This window comes from Centruroides vittatus, unplaced genomic scaffold (assembly GCF_030686945.1).
Source record: "Centruroides vittatus isolate TY-2023 unplaced genomic scaffold, ASM3068694v2 scaffold_149, whole genome shotgun sequence".
In the NCBI taxonomy this organism is placed as follows: domain Eukaryota; kingdom Metazoa; phylum Arthropoda; class Arachnida; order Scorpiones; family Buthidae; genus Centruroides; species Centruroides vittatus.
Genome location: NW_027122681.1, coordinates 2,036,915 through 2,058,472, shown reverse-complemented (window position 1 = coordinate 2,058,472; position 21,558 = coordinate 2,036,915). Strand labels below are relative to the sequence as shown.

Genomic DNA, 21,558 nt, shown 5'->3' with positions numbered 1-21,558 from the left:
AAAATAATCGAAAGTTTTAATTAATTTTAATTAATATTTCTGTCAATTTAGAAGAAAAATAAGCACGAATTAACTCGTTATAATGTAGCAATCCAACTTGGAAAAGCCAGAAATGTGGCATTATATGATGACAGTTACATATTTAGCTTATAAATTTAAGTCTGGGTAGATAAACTGTATCATATAATGACTTAATTATGCTAATAAAATAGAAAAAAAATGCGAATTTACACGAGAAAAACAGAATTTAATACCTCTTTATGGAATGGTATAGGAGAAAAACATCATTTATTAACTTTTTACACCCTTTTATATAGAAAAAATACAGTTTATTTTATCGTATTATATTGAATAAACTTAGTTTTGTATTTTTTATACGAAGAAAAATACAATTTAATACCATCTTGAAGAATGTGGTATAGTTAAATTGCATTTTCTCTCTATATAAAGAGCGAAATTATATAGAACTTCACCCTTTACATAGAAAAAAAAACTGAGTTTTTTCTATGTAACTATGCTTCTTTACCACATAACTGCATAAAAATCTAATGTTTTTCTCCTATGTAATTCCATGTAATCACTTGTGTTTATATATGTATATGAAGTTTAATTGTAATAAATGTTTTAAATCTGTTTAATTGTAATTAACTTGCACACTTTTTACATATATACAAATTATTATAGATGTTTAAATTTAATTATAATACATATCAACTTTTACATCTACCTCAATACAACATATAAAAATTAAAGAGAAATATCAATTTTCTTTAATTATGATATATTGCCTAATAATAATTATATATAGAAAAAAAAATAACTACAGTTCATTATAATTGTAGATAATTATCAACTGATTGCCTTCCTTTAATTACAATTTATTTAATGATATTTCTAGACTTTTATGAACATTAAATTATACATTTTTTCCCATAATTTTATGCTCATGTTTAAAAAAAAATTAAGCATGGATAACCCTCAAGTTCATGTTTTTAAAGGGTTGTAGGTCATTTCCTGAGCATATTTTCAGTTTAGTATTGATTTAAACTTGCTAATTATTGCAATTTTTTTTTTATGGGGAATAATCTGTTTTAAATTTATAGTAATTATATAAATTTTATTACAAGAGAATCGAGGGATTTATACATGTATATATATATATAATTGATAAAATTATAATTGGCGACATGTTTTTAATAATTAAGCACACTCATGAACAGATAACGAAATAAATTACAGAATCGCTTTATAAAAAATTCAGAGTGAATCAAGACAACAACACGAATGGTAATATCCTCTGGGACAAGCAATTCGCTTCTGATTTATTCATGAACATGTCAACCTGATCACGTGGACTATGGTGGCATCACGTGACTGGAGAATTCCGTTGGCTAACGTTACTATAATGCTTTTAGGTACGCAAAGTCCTACTTTTGTCGGCACGGATCGAAGTAGAGCGGCGCGAAACTGCCGCAAATTGGGAATTTTCGACAAGAAAAGAAAAAAAAAAAAAAAAATGCGGGTTTATTCGCTTGTAAAGTAGTCGAATGATCCGAAAAATTCAAATTTTTGTTAGTCCTAAGCGTAATTTTAGGCTTTTGTTAGCGAAAGGGTGAAGTTTTCCTCGCGTAAAACCGTCTTGGAAGTGTAAAATGGGTGTTAATTTCTCAAGAAAATCGCCCCGGCTGTTGGTTTATGTATTATAGGCGTATTAGAAAGTGTTAAATAATTTTTTTTTTAGCCCGAAGCGCAATTTTACGTTTTTGTTAGTGAAAGAGTTAAGTTTCCCGACGAAAAACCGCTTTGGAAGAGTTAATTTATCACAAAAAACAGCGGGGTTAGACATAGAAATTCGTTTATAAGCGAATAAGTGCCGTTAAATGGTTCAAATATTACAATTTCTGTTGGTGCAAAGCGTAAGTTTACCTTTAATAAGTCGGGGGAAAAAAGTAAGAACCGAGGCTAAACTCGCCCCTTTGCGTAATTAAAACGTGGCCACTTCTCAGAAAAATCATCGTAGAGTTAAATAAAGTAATTTTAAATCGAGCCCGTCTCTTCCTGGTATGAAAAACTGTTAATCCGAAATCGTAATTCTGTGTAAAGTTTCGACTTTTACATCCAATTAACTCACGGTGCAATGAATGGCAAGAGCTGTCTACTACGATATACGCATTTATTTTTTAAGCTTCCACCTATTCATTCATTGCAGAAAGACAATGGTAGAGGAGGCACCCATTAAGTCAACGCGACATTTCCCACGGCCGCAACCCCTGTCTCCGCTCGCCAATTAAGGGTGACTAAACATTGACCCCCTGCAGTCCTGATCACCTGCACTATCGCATCCACAATTAACCCACATTAGTTTGTGTTTCCTGTCGCTAATGAAGCTATGATATAAGCAGCACCTGCCACTAACACTGTCTCAAGAAAAATAGCATGGGCACGCAAGGTGCGAAGACCCTAAATCGCTTCAAGAATTGCGACCTTGTCGCGACGTTAGCAAAATTTTATTTTAAATAATTAAAAAATATATTCGCAATTTAATATTAAAACTGTCGTAAATATATGCCATTATAAAAAATTATTATTATTTTTTAAAAATATTTCCTATTAGTACAAATATCTACCGAGAGAGGGCGTTAATAAGGTTGCCAGCAGAATTTACGTCCGCCGCTACACGTTGCCGCTTTAAAAAAAAAAAAAAAAAACATAAATAAACCTAATCCGAACATTTTTAGCGTCGTTATAGAATATATATATTTTTTTTTATTACTTAACGTACGAAGACAAAGAGAAAATAATACACGCTTAATTTTTCTCGATATTAATCTGACAATGGCGCATACGTGACGGGAATGTAAGCCTTTTAATCGGTAGAAATTTCTCGTTTTACGGGATACCAGGCATTAAACAATATTAATAAAAAGGCTTAACAGCGATTAAAGAGCATTCACAGACTTTTGAGAATGGTGTGAATCGTATCGTTTTGATTAACTTTACTCTTCGAGTTTCTTATCTACAGTGTATCTACCGTACCTGATAGCATTGGGGAGGTGTAGCGAAGCGACTGTACTACACGTCCGCCATAACGCCCGCCATACTGCGTCACGTAAGGGCTCCGTTCATTGGTCGTTGCACGCGGCTGTGGGCGTGTTCAGAGCACAGTAGAAAGCTCCGATCCATCACGATGTGTCTATGATATTAAAAAAGAAAAGCGACCTAACTATGGCCAGAATTTGGAAGCGTCTATCGCGACCGAGTTTCAGTCGGAGACATGTGCATCGATAACATACTCAGTGTGTACAGTTGTGCTAATATACATAGGTAGCGTGTGTGTGTGTATTTTTGTTTTTTTTGTTTTTTTTTCTATTAATCCCTGGTGTGTGCACGTGAGGAAGGAGGAAACCATGAACCATCTAGGTACTATGTATGCCACCAAGAGGAGGAGAAGGAATAGTAAAAGGTAAGTTACGAAAGGCCACGCGGGTATTTTGCGCGCTTTTTATTAACGATTCGAGTGGGCCTCGATACTAATTTTTCGGTTGAAAATGTGACAAGAAGACAGGTGACACCAACCACCTGCTCGGAGATGTGCAACTCTTAAGAGTAATGAAGGGATGAATAGCTGATAAATGAGGATGATATGCATAGAACATTGATCATGCTTTGACAAGCAGAGGAAGTGAGTGTCTTATAATTTTAGGCCTCATAAGATGATAGATAGCAAAGTGGTTGATATTTATCAGTAGGCCTTAGGAGCCAGTATGTGTAGATTGGTTTTAATGACCTTCGCAATTATCACCTGTGTGTGTGTTTTTTAGAACACACACACATCTACAGATGGGGGCCTCCTTTATAGATTTATCGAGATTAAATGAAAGTAGGGAGCTGATAAATGAATTTCACTTTTCTCAAGTATCCCATGAATTAACAATTTAAAAGATAGGCCTACGTTTAATAAAAGAGATCATCGGATAGTTGACGTTTTATAGGTATCACTTAACTAGTTCTAGGGCGCTCTTTAACATGTTTTTAGGCCTCTTAGATACATTTTGGCCCGAAGATAAATGCAGCTTGACAGCTAAAGATAACATAGGATATATAGCGAAATAAACTACTTATAACAACATGGAGACTATGAGAAAGTCTAGTGCTTCAAGCATCTTCCCATGGATTCGATATACCTTTAGGTATTCTTTGAGGCAATTCTCATTTATGGGGTACTCGGCTTTAGTTAAGAGAAAAACCTCTCTTTTTTTTATCACGTTGCCAATTGTCAAATCAGGAAGGCAACCCGAGTTTTTATGCGTGTAACCCACGGCTAGGGCCCCATCTAGTAAAACTAGAAAGGCCCACTCAATTACATTAAATTTTATGAGTCTGACTCGATAAAATCTCATAGTAAATATAATTAGAAAGTCATCCCTGGGGCTAACTTTTAAGATTTCCTGTCTAACCCGAAGGCAATTAATATCCGATTTTTGGACCTAGTGCAATTCTGGAGATGATCCCGTAGCAGTTGTATAAGTAAACAAAAGTAGCAATTACAAAGCGAAACGCCAATATGAGTCCCATTGGTCCGAGTTTTAGGCCCAACAGGTAAAAAGCCAGGTGCTTTAACAACGGTAAGGTTCCTTCTCCCCTTATTCCATTGTTTACATGAGGGAAAGTACAGTTATGGAAGACTCATTATATTTTAGCTTTCTCTGGGCGTAGTTCCGCTTTTGCCCAAAGCTAAGTCGTGTTTTTCTTCATATAGCTCCGTCAGAAAATAAAGTTTTTCGGTGAGTAAATTCATGTTTAATCCTGATAAATAGATAAATAGCTTCCTCGATTAATTCGCGTGCTAATTTCCTAACTTGCAGTCGATAATAGGCCCATTTAGTACTAATACACAGCTCCCACGACGGTTCTCCTAAAGTTAGATTTTGCTCAAACTTTTAAGAAATTAAGGCCTCTATATAAAACTAAGCCTTACGTGTATTTTAGGCTTATATTCATGAAGTATTTTGATAGATTAAACAGTAACAAAAGCAACTAAAATAGGCCTGAACTCCCGATGTAATACAGTTATACAGAAAATATCAAATGAAAGGCCTGTATAGAGATGTTTTATAAATTAACGTAAGCCTTATTTTAAGGCCATTTAATGTGGATACTCGCTAGACCTACACTTAAGCGATAGGCATTTCAATTGCTATAAAACAATACAAATTAAAAGGCCTAGTCAAATTTCCAGTGTAGTAATTCCAATTAGGTCTAGCAACACGATTCGGCCAGCGTTTCGACTATTGTAACTACAGTTAATTATCTTGAGGTTAGATTTGGAGGGCCTACTTTTGGAGACTGTATAGAGGACTAGCAGACAATTACAGGGTAAAAACAAAGAAAAAAAAGTAAGTCGGCATTTATGTCTATGGGTCTAAATAATGACACGAGGAGCCAATTTGTCTCACAGTGGGCTCTTTTTTTTTCTCTTCTCTGCATTAGATTTTGTGTGCAAGAAGCTTCTCAGATAATTATCCTTTCTGAAAGATGGAAAAAGCTCTTTAATTTTTATAAAAATCCGAAACCGAATAGACAGTAGCTGGTTCTAAAAAGTGATTTTAACACAGACAATAGATTGTTTACGTCCTTGAACTTGATTTTTGGTGTTAGAAATTCTGAGAAATTATAAAAATTAGAAAAGCGTGACTAAAGACTACTTAAACTCCAAGCTTTTTTTATTATTATTTTTTCCCTTTCGGCAGAGGGTTTTGATGTTATTGTGTCGCCAATCTTGCATAGATTCTGAATGAGTCGTTATAATTCATAAGAGAAGGAGACATCCTTTATTAAGAGAACAGCTAACGAGCCTCTTGAGAAATCCTCTAATAAAAATTCTCTAACCTTATGAGGCCTGTTGATTATGTATAATATATACCAGCTAAGGCATTAGACAGAAGGCATAAGGAGGTGTATTTTTTGCCTTGTTGGCGTGTGGACGCAATGGGGTAATTATATGATAATTGCATCGATTGAGGGGCGAGGCTTTAAGGCTAAAGGTATGTTTATGCATGAAGTTGTTTTAAGTAAAAACCAACAATTTTTGATTGCATTTTTCGAACTTAAGCTTTTAAAAGCGGAGGGGAAAAAAACAAACCAAAAAAAAAAAAGAAAGAAAAAATTCTTTTTTCTCGTTTTCTTCTCGTTTACGAGCGCATTACAAATGAAAGTAACCTCATTAGCAGCTTTCAAGTTCAGAAACAAGATAGAAAAGATACACAATTTACTATATACCTCGGGGCTTATCTTCTCCATTTTCCATTTCTATTTATCTTATATCTACGACAGGGTTTTTTCCCTTTCTTTAATTTTATTTTCTATCCTTCTATATTTCATTTTATAGATTTTTTTCCCTTGTTGTATACTTTCATATTCACGTCGTCTCGATTTTCTATACCTCTCCCCTACACATTTTTTCAGTGTTACACATGAACCATCATACAGTTTCATTTATTTTCCATTTTCTACGCACTTCTTTCGTCTACGTCTCTTTTTAACTGTACACTAGCGTAACCAGGGAGGAGACAGAAGGAGGCCCCAGGTTCCATTGTAAATAAATAAATTAAGAAAGAATTAAATGTGTACGTAAGAAAGCACTTATACGACTGTGTATACAATATCTAAGAGTTTACTCTTCATCCACAGCGCTGGTGGATATATCCACAGTGGTACGGGGGATGAAATGGTTCTGCACGTTCTAATTCGCCCCCCGATATCGGTTCTAGTTACGCTACTGAAACTGTACACATATCTCGTTTATCTTTTATGGAAATGTGATTTTATCTGTTAAAATCTTCGCTTGGCATCATACATTTATGCTACATTTAACAAAAGTTAATCTATTTTTATTCCTTGTAATTAAAACTATACAACTGTGCCCTTCTATTTAAAAAAAAATATCTTGCCTTTTATCTCCTCTACCCTCATTAGTTTTAAGCTTATCTAAATACCCTAGTTTATCCAGAAAACAGAGAAAAAATTCAAGAATCTGTTGCTAATCCGATTTTAATTAAAACCCATAAAAAAAATAATAATAATAATAAAAAAACAAATGGCCAATTTTATAACTTGATTTATCTGTAAGCTTGTAGAATTGGATCGTTTTCCCCCGAATTTGAATCATAAATTAGATAAAAGCAATTAAAATTGTTCGATGTTCGCTTTTTTGGCTAAAAGAGACCAAAATAAGGAGGCAGGCCCGCCCGAGGGCAGTGCATGACACCCAGTGGAGGCCCACCTGTACTTGACACTTGTGGTGATGGAGTAAGGCGAATGTGATTCACCTTACTGACCATTCCATTCATCATTCGCGAAGGAGGAATGTCCACTATAAATTACGTCACCTCCCTCTGTTTTGTCAGGAAATAAAGTAAAATTGCTGCGGCTATTCTTTTCTTCATTTTTATACTTTTTTAAAACAAACAATTAACTCGTTCCCTTTTGATTATTTATATAAATATTAAATTGGAGCCGGAGAAAATGGGCATTAAACGGGTTTCGTGCTGCTAACTTATGACGATCCACAATTAGGACATTCAAAGAAATCGCTTTCTAACCATTTGTTAATTAATTAAATGTAATTTTTAAATTATTATGACCTTTAGCAACAAGCTTCACGCAGTAAAAAGTGATATTTTAAATTTATTTTTAATGTGAAGAGCTCCCAATGCACGAGTGTCTTTCTGATATCTCTCTTGTTGCACGAAAGTTTTGTATAAAGGTTTTTGCCTAGGTTTTGAGTATACTTTAATTACGATATTAACTCCCTCATGAAGCTTCTGTAGAATGAAAATCCATTCTAAGAGAATTCTCGCAACAAGCCTACATTCGGTTCCTTTGATATTTGGCAAGTCTTTAATGAATAGAGGTTACGGAAAGAATAGGGGCGATCTTAAAGGGGTACAAGCAGCTAATCGGGCCTTTATCATCTAGCAGCAAGGGTCAAGGCCCCATAAAAAAGCTCACATAGTGAATTTTCAAAAGGAAACGTCAAATAAGCCATCCGTAACCCGCCAATGAGAGGGAGAAATGCAGGATCCTCTGATAATTATCACGGTATCTGTCAAATCACAAACTTTGCTTCCTCCCAACAATAGTTAATTTAACAGCGATTATAACAGAACAATAGTCTTATAAAAGGGGACTTTTAAGGGGCAAAGACCCGCTAAAACCAATGTCGTATAACTGTGGTTTCGGACAGAAGGATAAAAAAAAAATCCGATGTTGCACTTCTCCCATGGACGCGAGTCTAGCTGCATGCTTGAGAAGCGATGCAGAAATCAACTGCTGTAACAAGACGGGGCGTTAAGCCTAATTTGCGCATCCCTGAATGCAGCTGCTGTGACCCTCTAAAACCCACTAATGAAAGGAGTTACCACCTGCTAATGCTAAACAAAAGTGGAGGGGGGAACGAATAAACATTGCTTTTTATCTTTCTAAAATAGCCAATTATCGTTCTGGTTATTTTATTAGTCAATTGGCCTTTTAGAATCGCTTGGGTGATGCTTTTCTGGGTGAAGACTCCTGAGGTTTTGATACACTTTTTTTCACTTGAAGACCGCTTAAAAAGGAGGAACACAATCGTTTATAAGATCAAGTCTTTACACACACGTTATGCCAATTTACTTAAGTGTCAAGCGATCCCTTTTAGCTTCGTGGTACGAAGCCACATCCGAAAAACAAACAAAAGGATCTTCACTACGCATATATTTTCGAATTTTACCCACTCCAAAGGCAATCTTTATTCACAAATCTTCTAAAAATTCTAGCTTTAATACTCACAGACGTTCTTAGATTATGTAAACATATTGTAAAAGATGACTGTTTCCAGTAGCGTAACGTGGAGGGAATAAAGTAAAGGGGTCTCGGGTCATCTTCATAAATAAATGAAGAAAAAATATATAAGTACACGAAAAAGATTCGAACGTGGCAAACACACTAAGAGTTTACTCTTCATCCATTACCTCTAGTGGCTTCATAATGATTTGCATATTCCAATTTGGGCCACCCTCTAAACATTTTGCATTAAATCTTTACTAACAATGATCAATATGAGACTTTAAAATTACAATTTGTTAAAAGCGGTCCGAAGCAGACAACTGGACAGACGAATTTATAAACAATGCTTCCATCTTTACGCTTCAGTAGCGAATTCTAAAGAGTTTTAAATGCTTTAATATAGCTAAATTATATATTCATACGCAATGGTTTAGGTCTATTGGATAACAATCCAATACTAAGATATTGTTATCGAGGATAGGCTAAAGTCCAAGAGACCAAAGAATCCATTGAAAACTAATTGTAGGTTTGATGTTGGAAGTATATTTCCTTTTTTTTTTCTTTTATTTTCCAGAGCATACTCCTAAGAGGATCTTCATTTTATAAAGTATGACAAATAGAAGTTTAAACAAAGACCCCGGATACCATTTTTTGTATCTCCTTTAGTTTGGATCGCTGAAGCGTAAGATATTAGAGGGAAAAAACCAAATTTAATCCAGGATTAGTCATATGTTTGAGTTTTGCAACAGATGGGTCTACATCTTTAATGTGTACTCTTCTAAACCCTAATTATAAAACTCCAGTTATGTTGTTAGAACAATTCGAATTTTTTTTTTTAATTTTTAAATTACATTTTTATCGCTGATAAAGGCTGACTTTAAGTCGATTCTGATCATTTTACAAGATAATAAAAGTGGTGTTAATGTAATTTAACGTGTTAAAGATGTTCATTGGAGTGTTATTTCTTCCTTTAAACGTAGTTATATGCCAATTAATTAACCGTTTTATATTAAATTTCTCTTTATACGAATCTTAAGATACGTTCTCAAGCCTGTAGCCTACTTTTTAGGAAGCCTTTTTTTCTAGTTTAAGCTCCGACAGACCTTCTACACCTTTTTTTTTTTTATGGATTTGGAATTCTTCCCGACATAAGAAATATTATTTATATTTTTTTATCATAATAATTCCGCTATTAAGGCCTCCTAATTTGTCTTCAATGGAAGATGTCATACATCTTCGGATCGTAACATTAAGAATATAGGGTCTATTCGATTGGTTGACATAGTGCACAACTTCACGTCAATTTGACGTCATCTGTTCAGTTTTACAATGAGAAATTCTGAAGAATGGCGTAAAATTTACGTAAAAAACGTGCACTGTCTCAACTAATCGAACTTCAGCTTTATACTTACAGGCCGTGTAGCAATATTAAACGTGGCACTTGGCATTAAAATATAGGTTATTTGTTCGTTGTAAATTGAAGTTTTTTTTTATTTTTATTTTTTGTGTAAGGTCCACGTCTATAATTAGGAGAAGGGAAACGGATTGCTTGAAGTAGGCGCGTGTAGAAATGCCATAAAGACCTCTAATGTTTATTTTTTGATGCAAGTTGCCCCACTGTATTCACTCGGATGGGCATGTTGCTGCATCATAACCGACGATAGGCCTCTTATAGCGATGGTATGCATTTTGAATGGCACACGTTTTATTACTTGATCAAATGGCTAATGGGTCACGAAGCATGCACGTGAAACTTCACGCAAAGCTGCGTGACATCGGCACCCTCTGTCAATCACTAGAATCAACACTTGATAAGAGTCCTTATGACCCAGTGGCCATCGTCTTAGAGGTCTTCTATTAACAACCTATTCCGATTTTTGATCCGTAAAGCGCATTTGAATATGGGATCTGTGTATTTGTGTGTGTTCTCCGAGCGTATTATGTAGTAGGCTACATCCAATCAGGCCTATGAGGTCTAATCTTTAAATTAAAATAAATTTGATCACGTGGACCCCTAAACTTAAATTCTGGCTTACGAACAGGGGGAAACATCAATCAATTTTGGCCAAAACTTCATTTAAAGTGCCCAATTTTGCATAAATATAGACATTAAGAGGTTCAAAATTAGTATTTAAACAGAATTACAACGCTTCCAGTTATAATTTAGAGTCCACACAATCGAAATTAAGGTTAGATTCGGGTCTTCGTCGCTAGAATAAAGCTCCGAAAATCAAAATTTTGGTTCCTAAACGCTACTAAAACTTAAAAAATTCTTATAAAAGTTCGAAATATTATATAATTCTAAGCGAAAACAACTGGAAATTTAGCTATCGAGGTGCCATTAGACTCAATATAAAGCCCAAATCTCAGCACAAATGGTGGTGATGAAGCCCCTTATGTTCTGCCCTTATAAACGTGTTCCTTAAATCTCTGTAGATCCGTTGACTCTTATGAGGTCTCCGTTTCTGAAATCCCATTTGGTGCCTCATAAGCAATTTTGTTTGTTATTAATAGTCTAGTTAAAAATTATTTTATCTATCGTGCGCAAATGAGGCCTATCAAACGAAGGCCCTTATATTTTACTATAAAATTTATTAAACCTAATGAAAGATTTAATGAGATCCTCTTTAGTGGATGTTTTTTTAAATCATTTTTTTTAATTATAACAGGTTTTACTTCTCCCCCAATTACTTGCTACTAATTGATAAGGGCGCGTATAGGGGGAAAAAATAAAAAATCGAATAAAAATCATTTATTGGAGGTATTTTAACTAAATTTGGTACACGGCCTCGTATTAACGTTATGAATAAATTATATAAATTTAGTGAAAATCGATTGATTCGTTCTCGAGTTATAAGTAATTGCCTCTTACTGAATAAATATGAGGCTTACATGAAATATATTTTGTATTTGAGTTGCTGATTAAGATCTTAAACTAGGTTTAAAATTTCGTTATGAAATATTGAGATTTTTTTAATATTTCGTGGCTTTAAGTGCCGCCGGGTGCCATTTCTTAGCTCATAAACGCTTTACCAATTACACAGAAGAAAATAATTTGCGAAGAAACAAAGGTCATAACCGCTTTTAAAAGTAGGCCTAACTTACACTATTTCACTAATAGTACTTAAGCATAGGTTTGGTCTGGGAAAAGTAGAAGTAAATGCTCTTTTTTTTAATATATATATATATATACGCGCTGTACTTTAATCTGCCTCGGTTCGATCCAATGTCTTTTCCATCCAGGAATATTAAGGCTTAATGTTCGAGACATTAGCTGACACACAGCGGAAACGGAAGTGACGTAATAAACATTTAACGATGTAGGTCCAATGACGTCTAAGCACGCAGCTTCGTTTCTGCCCGTTTAACCTGTATCAATCGTGACTCGGGTAAACACTTCGACATGTCCAGCCGAGTGCGCGCGTCTTTTACTGCCTTTGTTCTACCGATCTGACCAGAATAGAGTCCTTGTACCGGAGCAGCTACCGTCTATTTTTCTACATGGCTGCTTCTAACGTTCGTAAATTAAGCTACCGCCTGCAAAATGCTAAACATTTGGGCTGAATTCTCCCCCTTTAGGATCTCTAAATCTCGCAACAAACATCCCGTCTCTCGCCGTTTCTCTAATTAATCTTTTTATCGATCTACAGAACATGTGATTATCATAAACTATACCCATAACCGCCGTTGCAAATCTCTCCCACTAATACCACTAAACGTCCCTCTAACCGACCCCATCTCTCCCTCTGATCCATCAAATTTAGGCTACCTCGAGCTGCAACTTTCACCTTTCTCTCTCTCTCTCTCTCTCTCTCTCTAATGCCACTAAAGACCCCGAAACCATTCTTCTAAATGTATCTGACTATCTTTCCTCCACCTCTTTTTGTTGCCAATTAGTTTCTCATCCTTCCGACGTAAATTATTTTAAAAACTTTTCCCTCGATTTTAATTAATATCATTTAAGAAAATCTTTCTAAAATTATCCTCTAGCTTAATAAATGCTTGGAATTATCATCGAAACTAATCAAATTTCTTTATTATCCTCCGAAATCTACCATGAGATTCAATTTTTCGAGCACAAAATCGCAGGTAAAAGCAGAAATTACCGTCTCGAATTCTTTAAATACGAGAGAATAATCACCGTCTCGTTTAAGAACTTCCATTCGAAGGTTAATTCCTCCAAAAAACAGAACAATATACCTCCACATATGGCAGGATTTGCTCGTGACCTAAACAAGCTAAGCTTAGGGCCTCACATTTTACACGTAACATTATTTGGTGGAGGGGAAGGGCCTGTTATATGTTATAGTTTAGAGCCATAACAACTCAGTTCACCCCTTCCTTCATATTTTTATATGCAAAAGGGAAGATTCTTCTAAACAAATTCGCATTATTCTCTACTTTAAACAGTGTAAAACCCATCCGAGTAACATTTCCCGAGTACAGTCAAATCTCTATATAGCGGAAAGGGTCGATGAATATTTATGAATAGGTCATCTCCACAAATATTAAACAGAGAACCCTTCATTACTGTATTTAATGCGTATTGCATGAAGTACTTCAGTTTTACATGTCACTCGATCTAGTGCCAATTTCAGTGTGGCGCTAAATCGAAGTTCGTGTCGTAGAATTTAAGACTATTACAATTTATTTGATTATAACACACTCCTGCTCCCTGTAATACTTTCCTATAGGAATTGACTGTAAAATTAAGCTAATGGGGGTCCCATTTATAGTTATTTTACATAGTTTTAAGTGCTGAATTTCTTTTATCTTGTATCGATTTTTATACATAAATTAAAGTTTTCCATTTAAATCTAATTATAATTACCTATCGATACGTCTCATTTAAGTTGTCAAATAACCCAAGAACTAATGAGATAATTTGCATAAAAGTTTTATAATTTGCTGCTATGGGAGTTCTTTTCATAGGTATGCACGGAGCAGAAGTTCCCAACCGGTAGTACGCGTATCACTGGGGGAGTACATAAGTTAATGCTACAAGTCTATAAACAGAAGGCGATGCGCGAGCGAGAAAAAAAAGGTTGAGAACCGCTGCGCTAGGGGCAACTTTGTCGCTCTTTTACGCGATTTTTAACGAATTTTTTTCATTGTTTTCAGTGTTAGAGTGGCGCCTAAAGATAGCCAAACGAAATCAAACCCTAGCAAGAGACATCGCGAGAGATTAAACGCAGAACTGGACACTTTGGCTAGTCTACTTCCATACGAGCAGAGCGTCCTCTCAAAATTAGACAAATTATCCATTCTACGGTTAAGCGTCAGTTACCTGAGGACGAAAAGCTACTTTCAAGGTAAGAAAAACACTCCCATTCCTCTCTGTTTTTTCTTTTCTTTGCGCGTGTGTGTAGTTTTAAGCGACGCGATTTAAGCAACGAGATCGCGTCGCTATCAATTGATCCGCTCCTGTTATAAGTTAAAACGGGGCTACAGATGGATGTTTAACACATTAAAACAACTCCGTATTGAGAGAATTTATGATCATAATTAAGTTGTTTACAGAGAAAGCTTTATTTAGTTACTTAAAAACACGTAAACGATCGATAAAACGCCTCGCCGACACGATCGCGGCGCGTTGAAGTTTGGCACCCGCGTAATGTTTAAAAATCGGTAGATTTTACCGCCCATTTAAGATATTTCCGTTTGGAAATATCTTAAATGGGCGAACGGAAAGGAATTTAAAAAAAGAAGAAAAAATCCCCCAAGCTTCGATTGCGAGCATGGCGCGTAGCGACGCGACACGCGAGCGACAACATGGCGACTCGGTGTTTTTTTTCTTTTTTTTACGCCCGTGTTTACTGGAACGTAGTCAACAAACGTAAACATAAATATAACAGATCAGTAATAAGAGAAGAAAGTTCTCGATAACGCACGATTGATCTACTATTTCCTACAAAGATACAATCTAATCAGCCACCAGGAAGTGTCGGTTCCGACACAATGGACACGCCATTGTTCGCTCCCTCCATTGATTAGCGTCCTACGATGACGTAATACGGGACGTCACATACCGTCGGGACGATCGTGAGAACCGCGTCACGCACCCGCAACGTCACGAACGATCCGGGTAGAAGGGTGGCTTTTTGAACGCCATTGGGTAGAGAGCGCGACGTCGTTGCCGCTTCGAATTAACGGAAGCGTTTAATGTTATTGATTCACCAATCGCTCTCTGGCGATACAGCCATTCATCCCGGCTGCCGACCAATCAATAGACGGGTTACGTCCCCCTCTAATCCTCTTGTATAATTAAAAAAATTGATTTTTATAAAATCACGAGTGCTTCATCAGCTAAAGTCTACCTGACTCATTTCACGGACCGTGTCTGCTTTTTGTTATCTGTTTGTCTGTACTCTGGCATTATTATTACTTACCACAACTTTAGACCTTTGTTTTCTCTCGAATATTGTCTCTAGAATGGGAACGATGTTCACGCCTGTTTCATTGGTCCATTCTTCTTGACGTGGAAGTAAGCCGATTTACAATTTGTCCGTTTCCCAGCCGATTATGTGTCATTTTCTTATTATTAATAATATTATAGATTTCATTCAGATCTGCAATTCTATGTTAGAACGATGCAACTAAAATACATCAACTTATTATGACGTAAAATTCCAGTTTTTCAGCCTTACTTATAGATTTCGTTTAGATCTAGAATATATTTAGCTACAATTCGCAATCCCCCAGCTTCGTAAATCTTAAAAAAACATCGCCTCCTTCTTAATTGCGATTTGTCATTTTCTTTCTAGATCCATGCAAATATGATTCCTCCGATTCTAGAATTTATGGTCTAGAATTTCCTGTTTTCATCCCAAATTTCTTATAATATAGTCTTCACTTTAGAATCTGGAATACTTTTCACTCGTGATTTGAAATTTGTCAGCTTCGAAAATCTAGAATTATCAATTTCTGAACAGCAACTTGTTCGTAAAATTCTAGAATTTCGGTTTTCTACATCTAAAAAAAACTTGTTAATTTCCTGTAGAGTAGGCTTCATTTAGATCTAGAATATATGTTTATTCAAGCTTTACAATTGTTAATTCCGTAGATCTAGAATATTATCGATTTCTTCTTAACCGTTACTTGTCATTTTCGAACAGTTCTAGATCCAATAAATGAATGCAAGTAAAATTCGTCAGTTTATCGAAAATTTGAAATTCTAGAATTTGTTTTCTTATAAATCTATTTACAAGATTCTTATAAACTGCAGAATTCTAACTTCGGATTATCTAGAATTCGTTGCTTTCTTTGATGATCTCGATTTTCTTTACAGATTATTACAGAAACATGCTCATAACTTTACAAGAAAGCCAGCCCCTTACAATAGCGAAACCACGAGGGGCCCAGGGGCTCGGATGCATTTACCAAAAATTAAAAAAAAAAAAAAAAAAAAACAAATACAGGAGAAAGATTTAGATGTGACAAACAAACACACACACGTACTGTACAGCACATACGATATGTACGAGTTTACTCCTCATCCACAGTGAATGTTGGTTTGCACGTTCCCCTAAACATCGGTTCTAGTTACGCTACTGGCAGCTTACAATACTACGAACTAAAGTATAACATAGCAAAATTTTAAATAAGTTTTATGTATAGCTTTGCCTTAAAATACTGTACTTAATTTCGACTTTTTAAAAATAAGGCAACATCAACAAATTTCTGCACCGACATTTATTAGTTAGGGCTTGAGAGAGGCGAGATGCGGCCAATGCCATATGCAAATTTAAGTGGAAGAAAGCGGCACTAAAGATACCTAAATTTAAAGCTTAATTTGCCTAATTAATCGAAACTGTAAGAAGGGAATTCTGCAAAATTGCTCCGGTTCTGTCACGTGACGTGGTTCAAACCCTCCCGGCAACACGTGGTCACTTAATTCGTACCGTCGAACAGTCGAAGTAGGGCGCCACTCTTGCTCCTAGATTAGCCAAATTAGGCCTTTACGACGACCGAGATATTCGCGTCCGATTGGTTACGTGACATTTAAGCGATCACGTGACGGCACCACCATTTCGATTCTCGAGCGGCAGCGTGCCTACGAGCCAGAAATTCCGAAAGCCGTCACGTGGACGGAGTTCCCGCTTCGGTCACGTGAAACGGAATTCGTGACGGTAAGATGATCTCTGTCACATCACGGGGGGGATTTAAATCGCGAGCCCGACACATTGTCAACAGAAGCCGAGTTCCGTATAATCACGTGATAAACGGGCGCAAACAACGGAGAATCGAGAGCGTAACCACGCGATGGCGACTCTCCTGAGCGGAGCACGTGACGGCCATCGCCACTAACAGGTATAAATTCAGCCCACGACAGCGATCTTAAATCACGAGCCCAGCCGCGAAGCACGCGCGGCGGGATGGATCAGCCACTAGTTAATCAGACAAGACAAAGAAATATCGGTCTGCTCGATCACGTGACGGCGAGGTGGCCCTCTCTAATCGCTTAATTCACGTAACGGGGTGAAAAGAAATTAAAGAGGATTTTTTTAATGCTAGATTCACCTTTCCTCACCCACTTATTCTTTCGCTAGTTTTTACGGAATCGCCGCACGTGTTGGTGCGAGAAGATGGAAAATCTATCAGATAGACCTATATATAGTAACTTTAGCAGATGGTGGATCTACATATAAATTTTTTTTTACATACTTTATCCCATTCTGCTTTACATTCTGTTAGTTTTTTTCTCCTCCTCCTCTTCCTCCACCACCTACTACTACTCCTCTTCCCCCCTCGTCAAATTGGTACTTTTCCATTAAGCAAAGTTTCCGATGTTGTTCTTTCTTTAATTTCTTCCGTGCAAATGGGCTGTTTCCTATCGTCACGTGATCGATTTCCTCTCGCTTCTTCCATAGCACTTTTTGAAGGTATCGCCTATTGTCACGTGACGCGCCCTAGCCTTGGAAGACTGCCGACTTTCAGCGCTCGAGATTATCGGTCAGCTGACTCGAATTTAACGTCCATTAAACGGTTTTAAATGCGTTAAATCGAAGCTCTTTTGCTACCACGTGATCGATCCGAGAAGCCTACTCCGTCTTCGCCGGCAAGAATCGCGCCCTCGTCACCTGTGTAAGTTCGGAACGATCACGTGGCTGTTTCTGTAACCTGCCCTAATCTGGTTCCTTTATTGTCACGCGATCGAATCCAACAGGGATTCTTCCCCCCATTTCTGGCGTTGGCCGATGAAAGGCTTTCGGATGTCACGTGATCGTCACGCACGTTTATAAATCCGACAGTCTGTCAAGTGATCTCACGAACTTCAAAATGGTTTTTTTTTATACGTTGGCCATCAGCACCTGTGAACTCGTTACACAATCAACGTGTTACAGCAACTGTACAGAGTTCGTATGTACGCCGGAGGGCGACAAAAGTGAAATTCGTCGGTGCCACGTGACTGTTTCGAGAATCGAAACTCGCGTAACGTCACGTGACGACACCTAGATGCAGGGCCGTGAGGGAAACCACGAGAAAAGAGGGTTATAAAACTGTTTAATGGCGAGATATTCTCACTCGAAAAAAAGGATATGAATAAACAAGTGGCCCATAAAAGGGGAGTGAAGAATCCTGGGAAAGTTTTCTAACAGAAGATTGATGACGAACAATGCCCTCGGGGGTAGGGAAGACGACAAACTTTGAATAAATACACACACACACACACACACACGGGAAAAAAAGGCTGTGTATGTTTTCCTCCTATCGATCCACTTCCCGACTACTTTCTTCTTCTTCTTCTTCTTTTTTTTTTTTTTTTTGGAGGACATAATTAGGCAACTCGCACAAACATGGGCAAAAAAATAATAAGTACAAGTTGTCATTGTTAGCAACTTTTATTATCTCTCCTGACCAGAAGAATATAACCCAACCCGATATCTCATTCGCTCGCTTTCGGGCCCCGTGATTCGTGAGCGGATTGTCACGTTATTCTGCCCGCCATTTCGTGCCGTCACGTGATATTCCGATGGCCGCACGTACTCCATTCGAGCAACAGTTTCGCCATTCACGTGATTGTCGTTGCGTTGCGAGTGATCCCTCAGTTTAGCGCCTCGTTTATAATATTAGTCCACTTTGTCACGTGCTTTTTTTGGTCGCCGTCACATGACCGACGTTTCCGGAGTGATTCTACCGTTACGCGGAAAATATTTTGATCTTTCAAAGCGCGTCACGTGACATACACCACAACCGTAGTTCATCTAATGCCTTATTTCGAGTGTCCACCCAATCTAGTTTCTCGTTTGTAACAGGTTCATTTCGTCGCCGTGATTTGATCGGCCCCTCCGACCCTTGGAGCCATATCACGTGACCGATCCTTCTCGAAAACTGCTTAGTAATCCTACACCTTAACGGATCGTATGATTCAAATGAAGGAAAGTAGGATGTCTAGCTTCAGGCAAACTCTATTGGATAACTGGTGTATGCGATAAGATGGAGGGAGCGACTCAGATAGTGGAGCACTGTCACGTGATCTGCGCTCAAAATTTTTTTCTCCTTGCTGTTCGACTTGTAGCCTACATTGCTCGTAAGCCCACGCGAATAATTGGAATTTTGGTAAAACCACGTGAACCGTTGCTTAAAACGTGGAAATATTCTACAGCTACTTTGATCTGGCTGTCCTTGGAGAAACTGTATATGATCCGTACTTTTGTTTTGGGATATGTTTTGGGTCGTTGCCATGACGACAAGGACAACTACATGTTTGCTCCGACCTGGTCCTAATCACGCTTAATTTGCCGATCGTGTCATACGGCCGGCCGTTTTATATATATATATATATATATATATATATATACGTACATACACACACACAAACACAAACACACACGAGAGAGATCACCCACTTGCCAAACTGAATTTAAATCCGGCCTTTTACGTGATCCGGCTGTAACCATTTAAATGTCTCTAACCTAATCGTGACGTATTCAAAAACAATCGTGCCGATGGATGCAGGAAATATCCTTTTCGTTCATGTGACAGGGTTCAGATTAACATTCGTCACGTGACGGCAAAGATCGCGCAGAAACCCCCCCGTCACGTGACAGTCAAGATTAAATTTTGAAATTCCAATCGTCAGGCATTTGGCGTCTCTATCCGCTAATTGCCTATGGCGTGCCTTAATGGACATTTCCTACGTCATTTTCCGATGGATAGAATTAATTAGCAGCCGGTTACCTTCGTGACTCGACGTACTTAATCGTCGGCAGGCTGCGCAGCCTTCCCGAATCGCCCGTTCTTGAAATGTTCACGTGAAGAGAACGAAGAACTCCGTCTTAAGCGCCATATCGTTCGAAGGCCCACCTCTTCCACATTCGGATATCACGTGACGCGCGGTAAAGAAACTAATATTCTCCACTCCTTATTACAATTCATCCCGTTGCACATGGCTAAATGAAAAATGATTCGTTTGAAAAGGACCATGTGATTGATGCTGCATCAAATTCAATGAGCAGAAATCGTATGATTCACGCAGCAATACCATTCTTTTTTTTTACACGTGTTATTCCCGAATTTAAAAATCCACGTTAAAAAAAACCGTCCAAAATTAAAGCGGATGATCTATTTGTAAATTCCTCACGCAAGATCTCAGTTTAAAATGCATTCGTCCACTCTCAACAACTTAATTGTATATATCTTTATAATAGGTTATCGCACGTTGCAGTTGAATATTCCAGGAGCCATCACTCCAATTGTTCGAAACTGGACTAGTTCCAGGTTCCGTTGACGATCCAAGTTTTCCGCATGCCACCCAGTCGGCAGACTGATAAGAGAGTTTGGTCATGTCAGACTGTCCATCAAAGCCAGCTTAGGTTTAGTCCGAGTAACTCGGGACTGACAGCCCAGCTGCCTCCGACTGACAGACAAAACGTAACTTTAGCAGCAGTGTCACTCGAGAACCCTTGATTGTCTTGTTTGCAGGCACGTCAGCCGGTGCGCATCGCAGCACGAGATACTAGATTAAAAACTGACACGGCAACTTTATCCATCTTCTGACGCGTCATTCAGCTCAATAATTCGAAAAAAGGAAAAAAAAAACAGAAAAAAAAGGAAAAACCGCTCGATAGAAACGTTTCTAAAATCCCCCATTAAAACGTAAACGACGTTAACGTTCAATGCTGTATCGATTTTTCTTTATAGCATTAAAAACGTAATGAATAAAATAAATAAATTTCTCGAGTGGCGTCGCTAGCGGCGTAGCGACGCTCGCGCCGCTTGCCGAACGGGAGCGCGCGCTCGTCTCATCACGTGCCACAGCACGCGCTGCACGTGCCGTTTGAAAATAGCAAATGGGGATTCGAATCTGGATGATAGCACGCCGCTGCTAGCGCCGCCTCGTCCATTAAGCTTACAATATTACTGATAATAAAGCGTCTATTAGCTTACGGGTCTACTTAAAGTGATAAATCACATTCTATTTCGGTCAGAGACAGTTAAACGGAAGAACGAATAAAATGACTGATTATCCGATCGATATTTACAAAAGTCGTCATGTTTAGACAAAATGGACGGTTGTATCGTTGAAAGACGTCTTACATAACATCTAATTTTTATTATTAATTTGATTTTAATGCCGTTATATATATATATTTATTTATATAATGACATCATCAACATAAATGCAACATTTATATTTTAAATATTAAATACTTAATCGAGTGCAAGTATATAACGCCGAATTTTAAAATATTCAAAATTTAAACCAATCATTAAGCAGTTAAATTCAAAAAA

The 21,558-nt window shown here is 37.3% G+C and overlaps 1 protein-coding gene and 1 long non-coding RNA gene across 2 annotated transcripts in view; one reads left to right on the top strand and one right to left on the bottom strand.

The window, feature by feature from the left end:
• The window catches only part of LOC136987300 (uncharacterized), a 74,427-nt gene that overhangs the window by 46,237 nt on the left and 6,632 nt on the right, over positions 1–21,558 (bottom strand). The gene's annotated exons all lie outside the window — the stretch shown is intronic.
• Positions 3,173–21,558, top strand: part of LOC136987297 (aryl hydrocarbon receptor protein 1-like) — a 40,650-nt gene continuing 22,264 nt past the window's right edge. The window contains exons 1-2 of the mRNA XM_067285009.1: positions 3,173–3,463; positions 13,945–14,135. Coding sequence (XP_067141110.1) covers positions 3,408–3,463; positions 13,945–14,135 — 247 coding nt within the window. The 5' untranslated portion in view covers positions 3,173–3,407. The remainder of the gene's footprint in view (positions 3,464–13,944; positions 14,136–21,558) is intronic.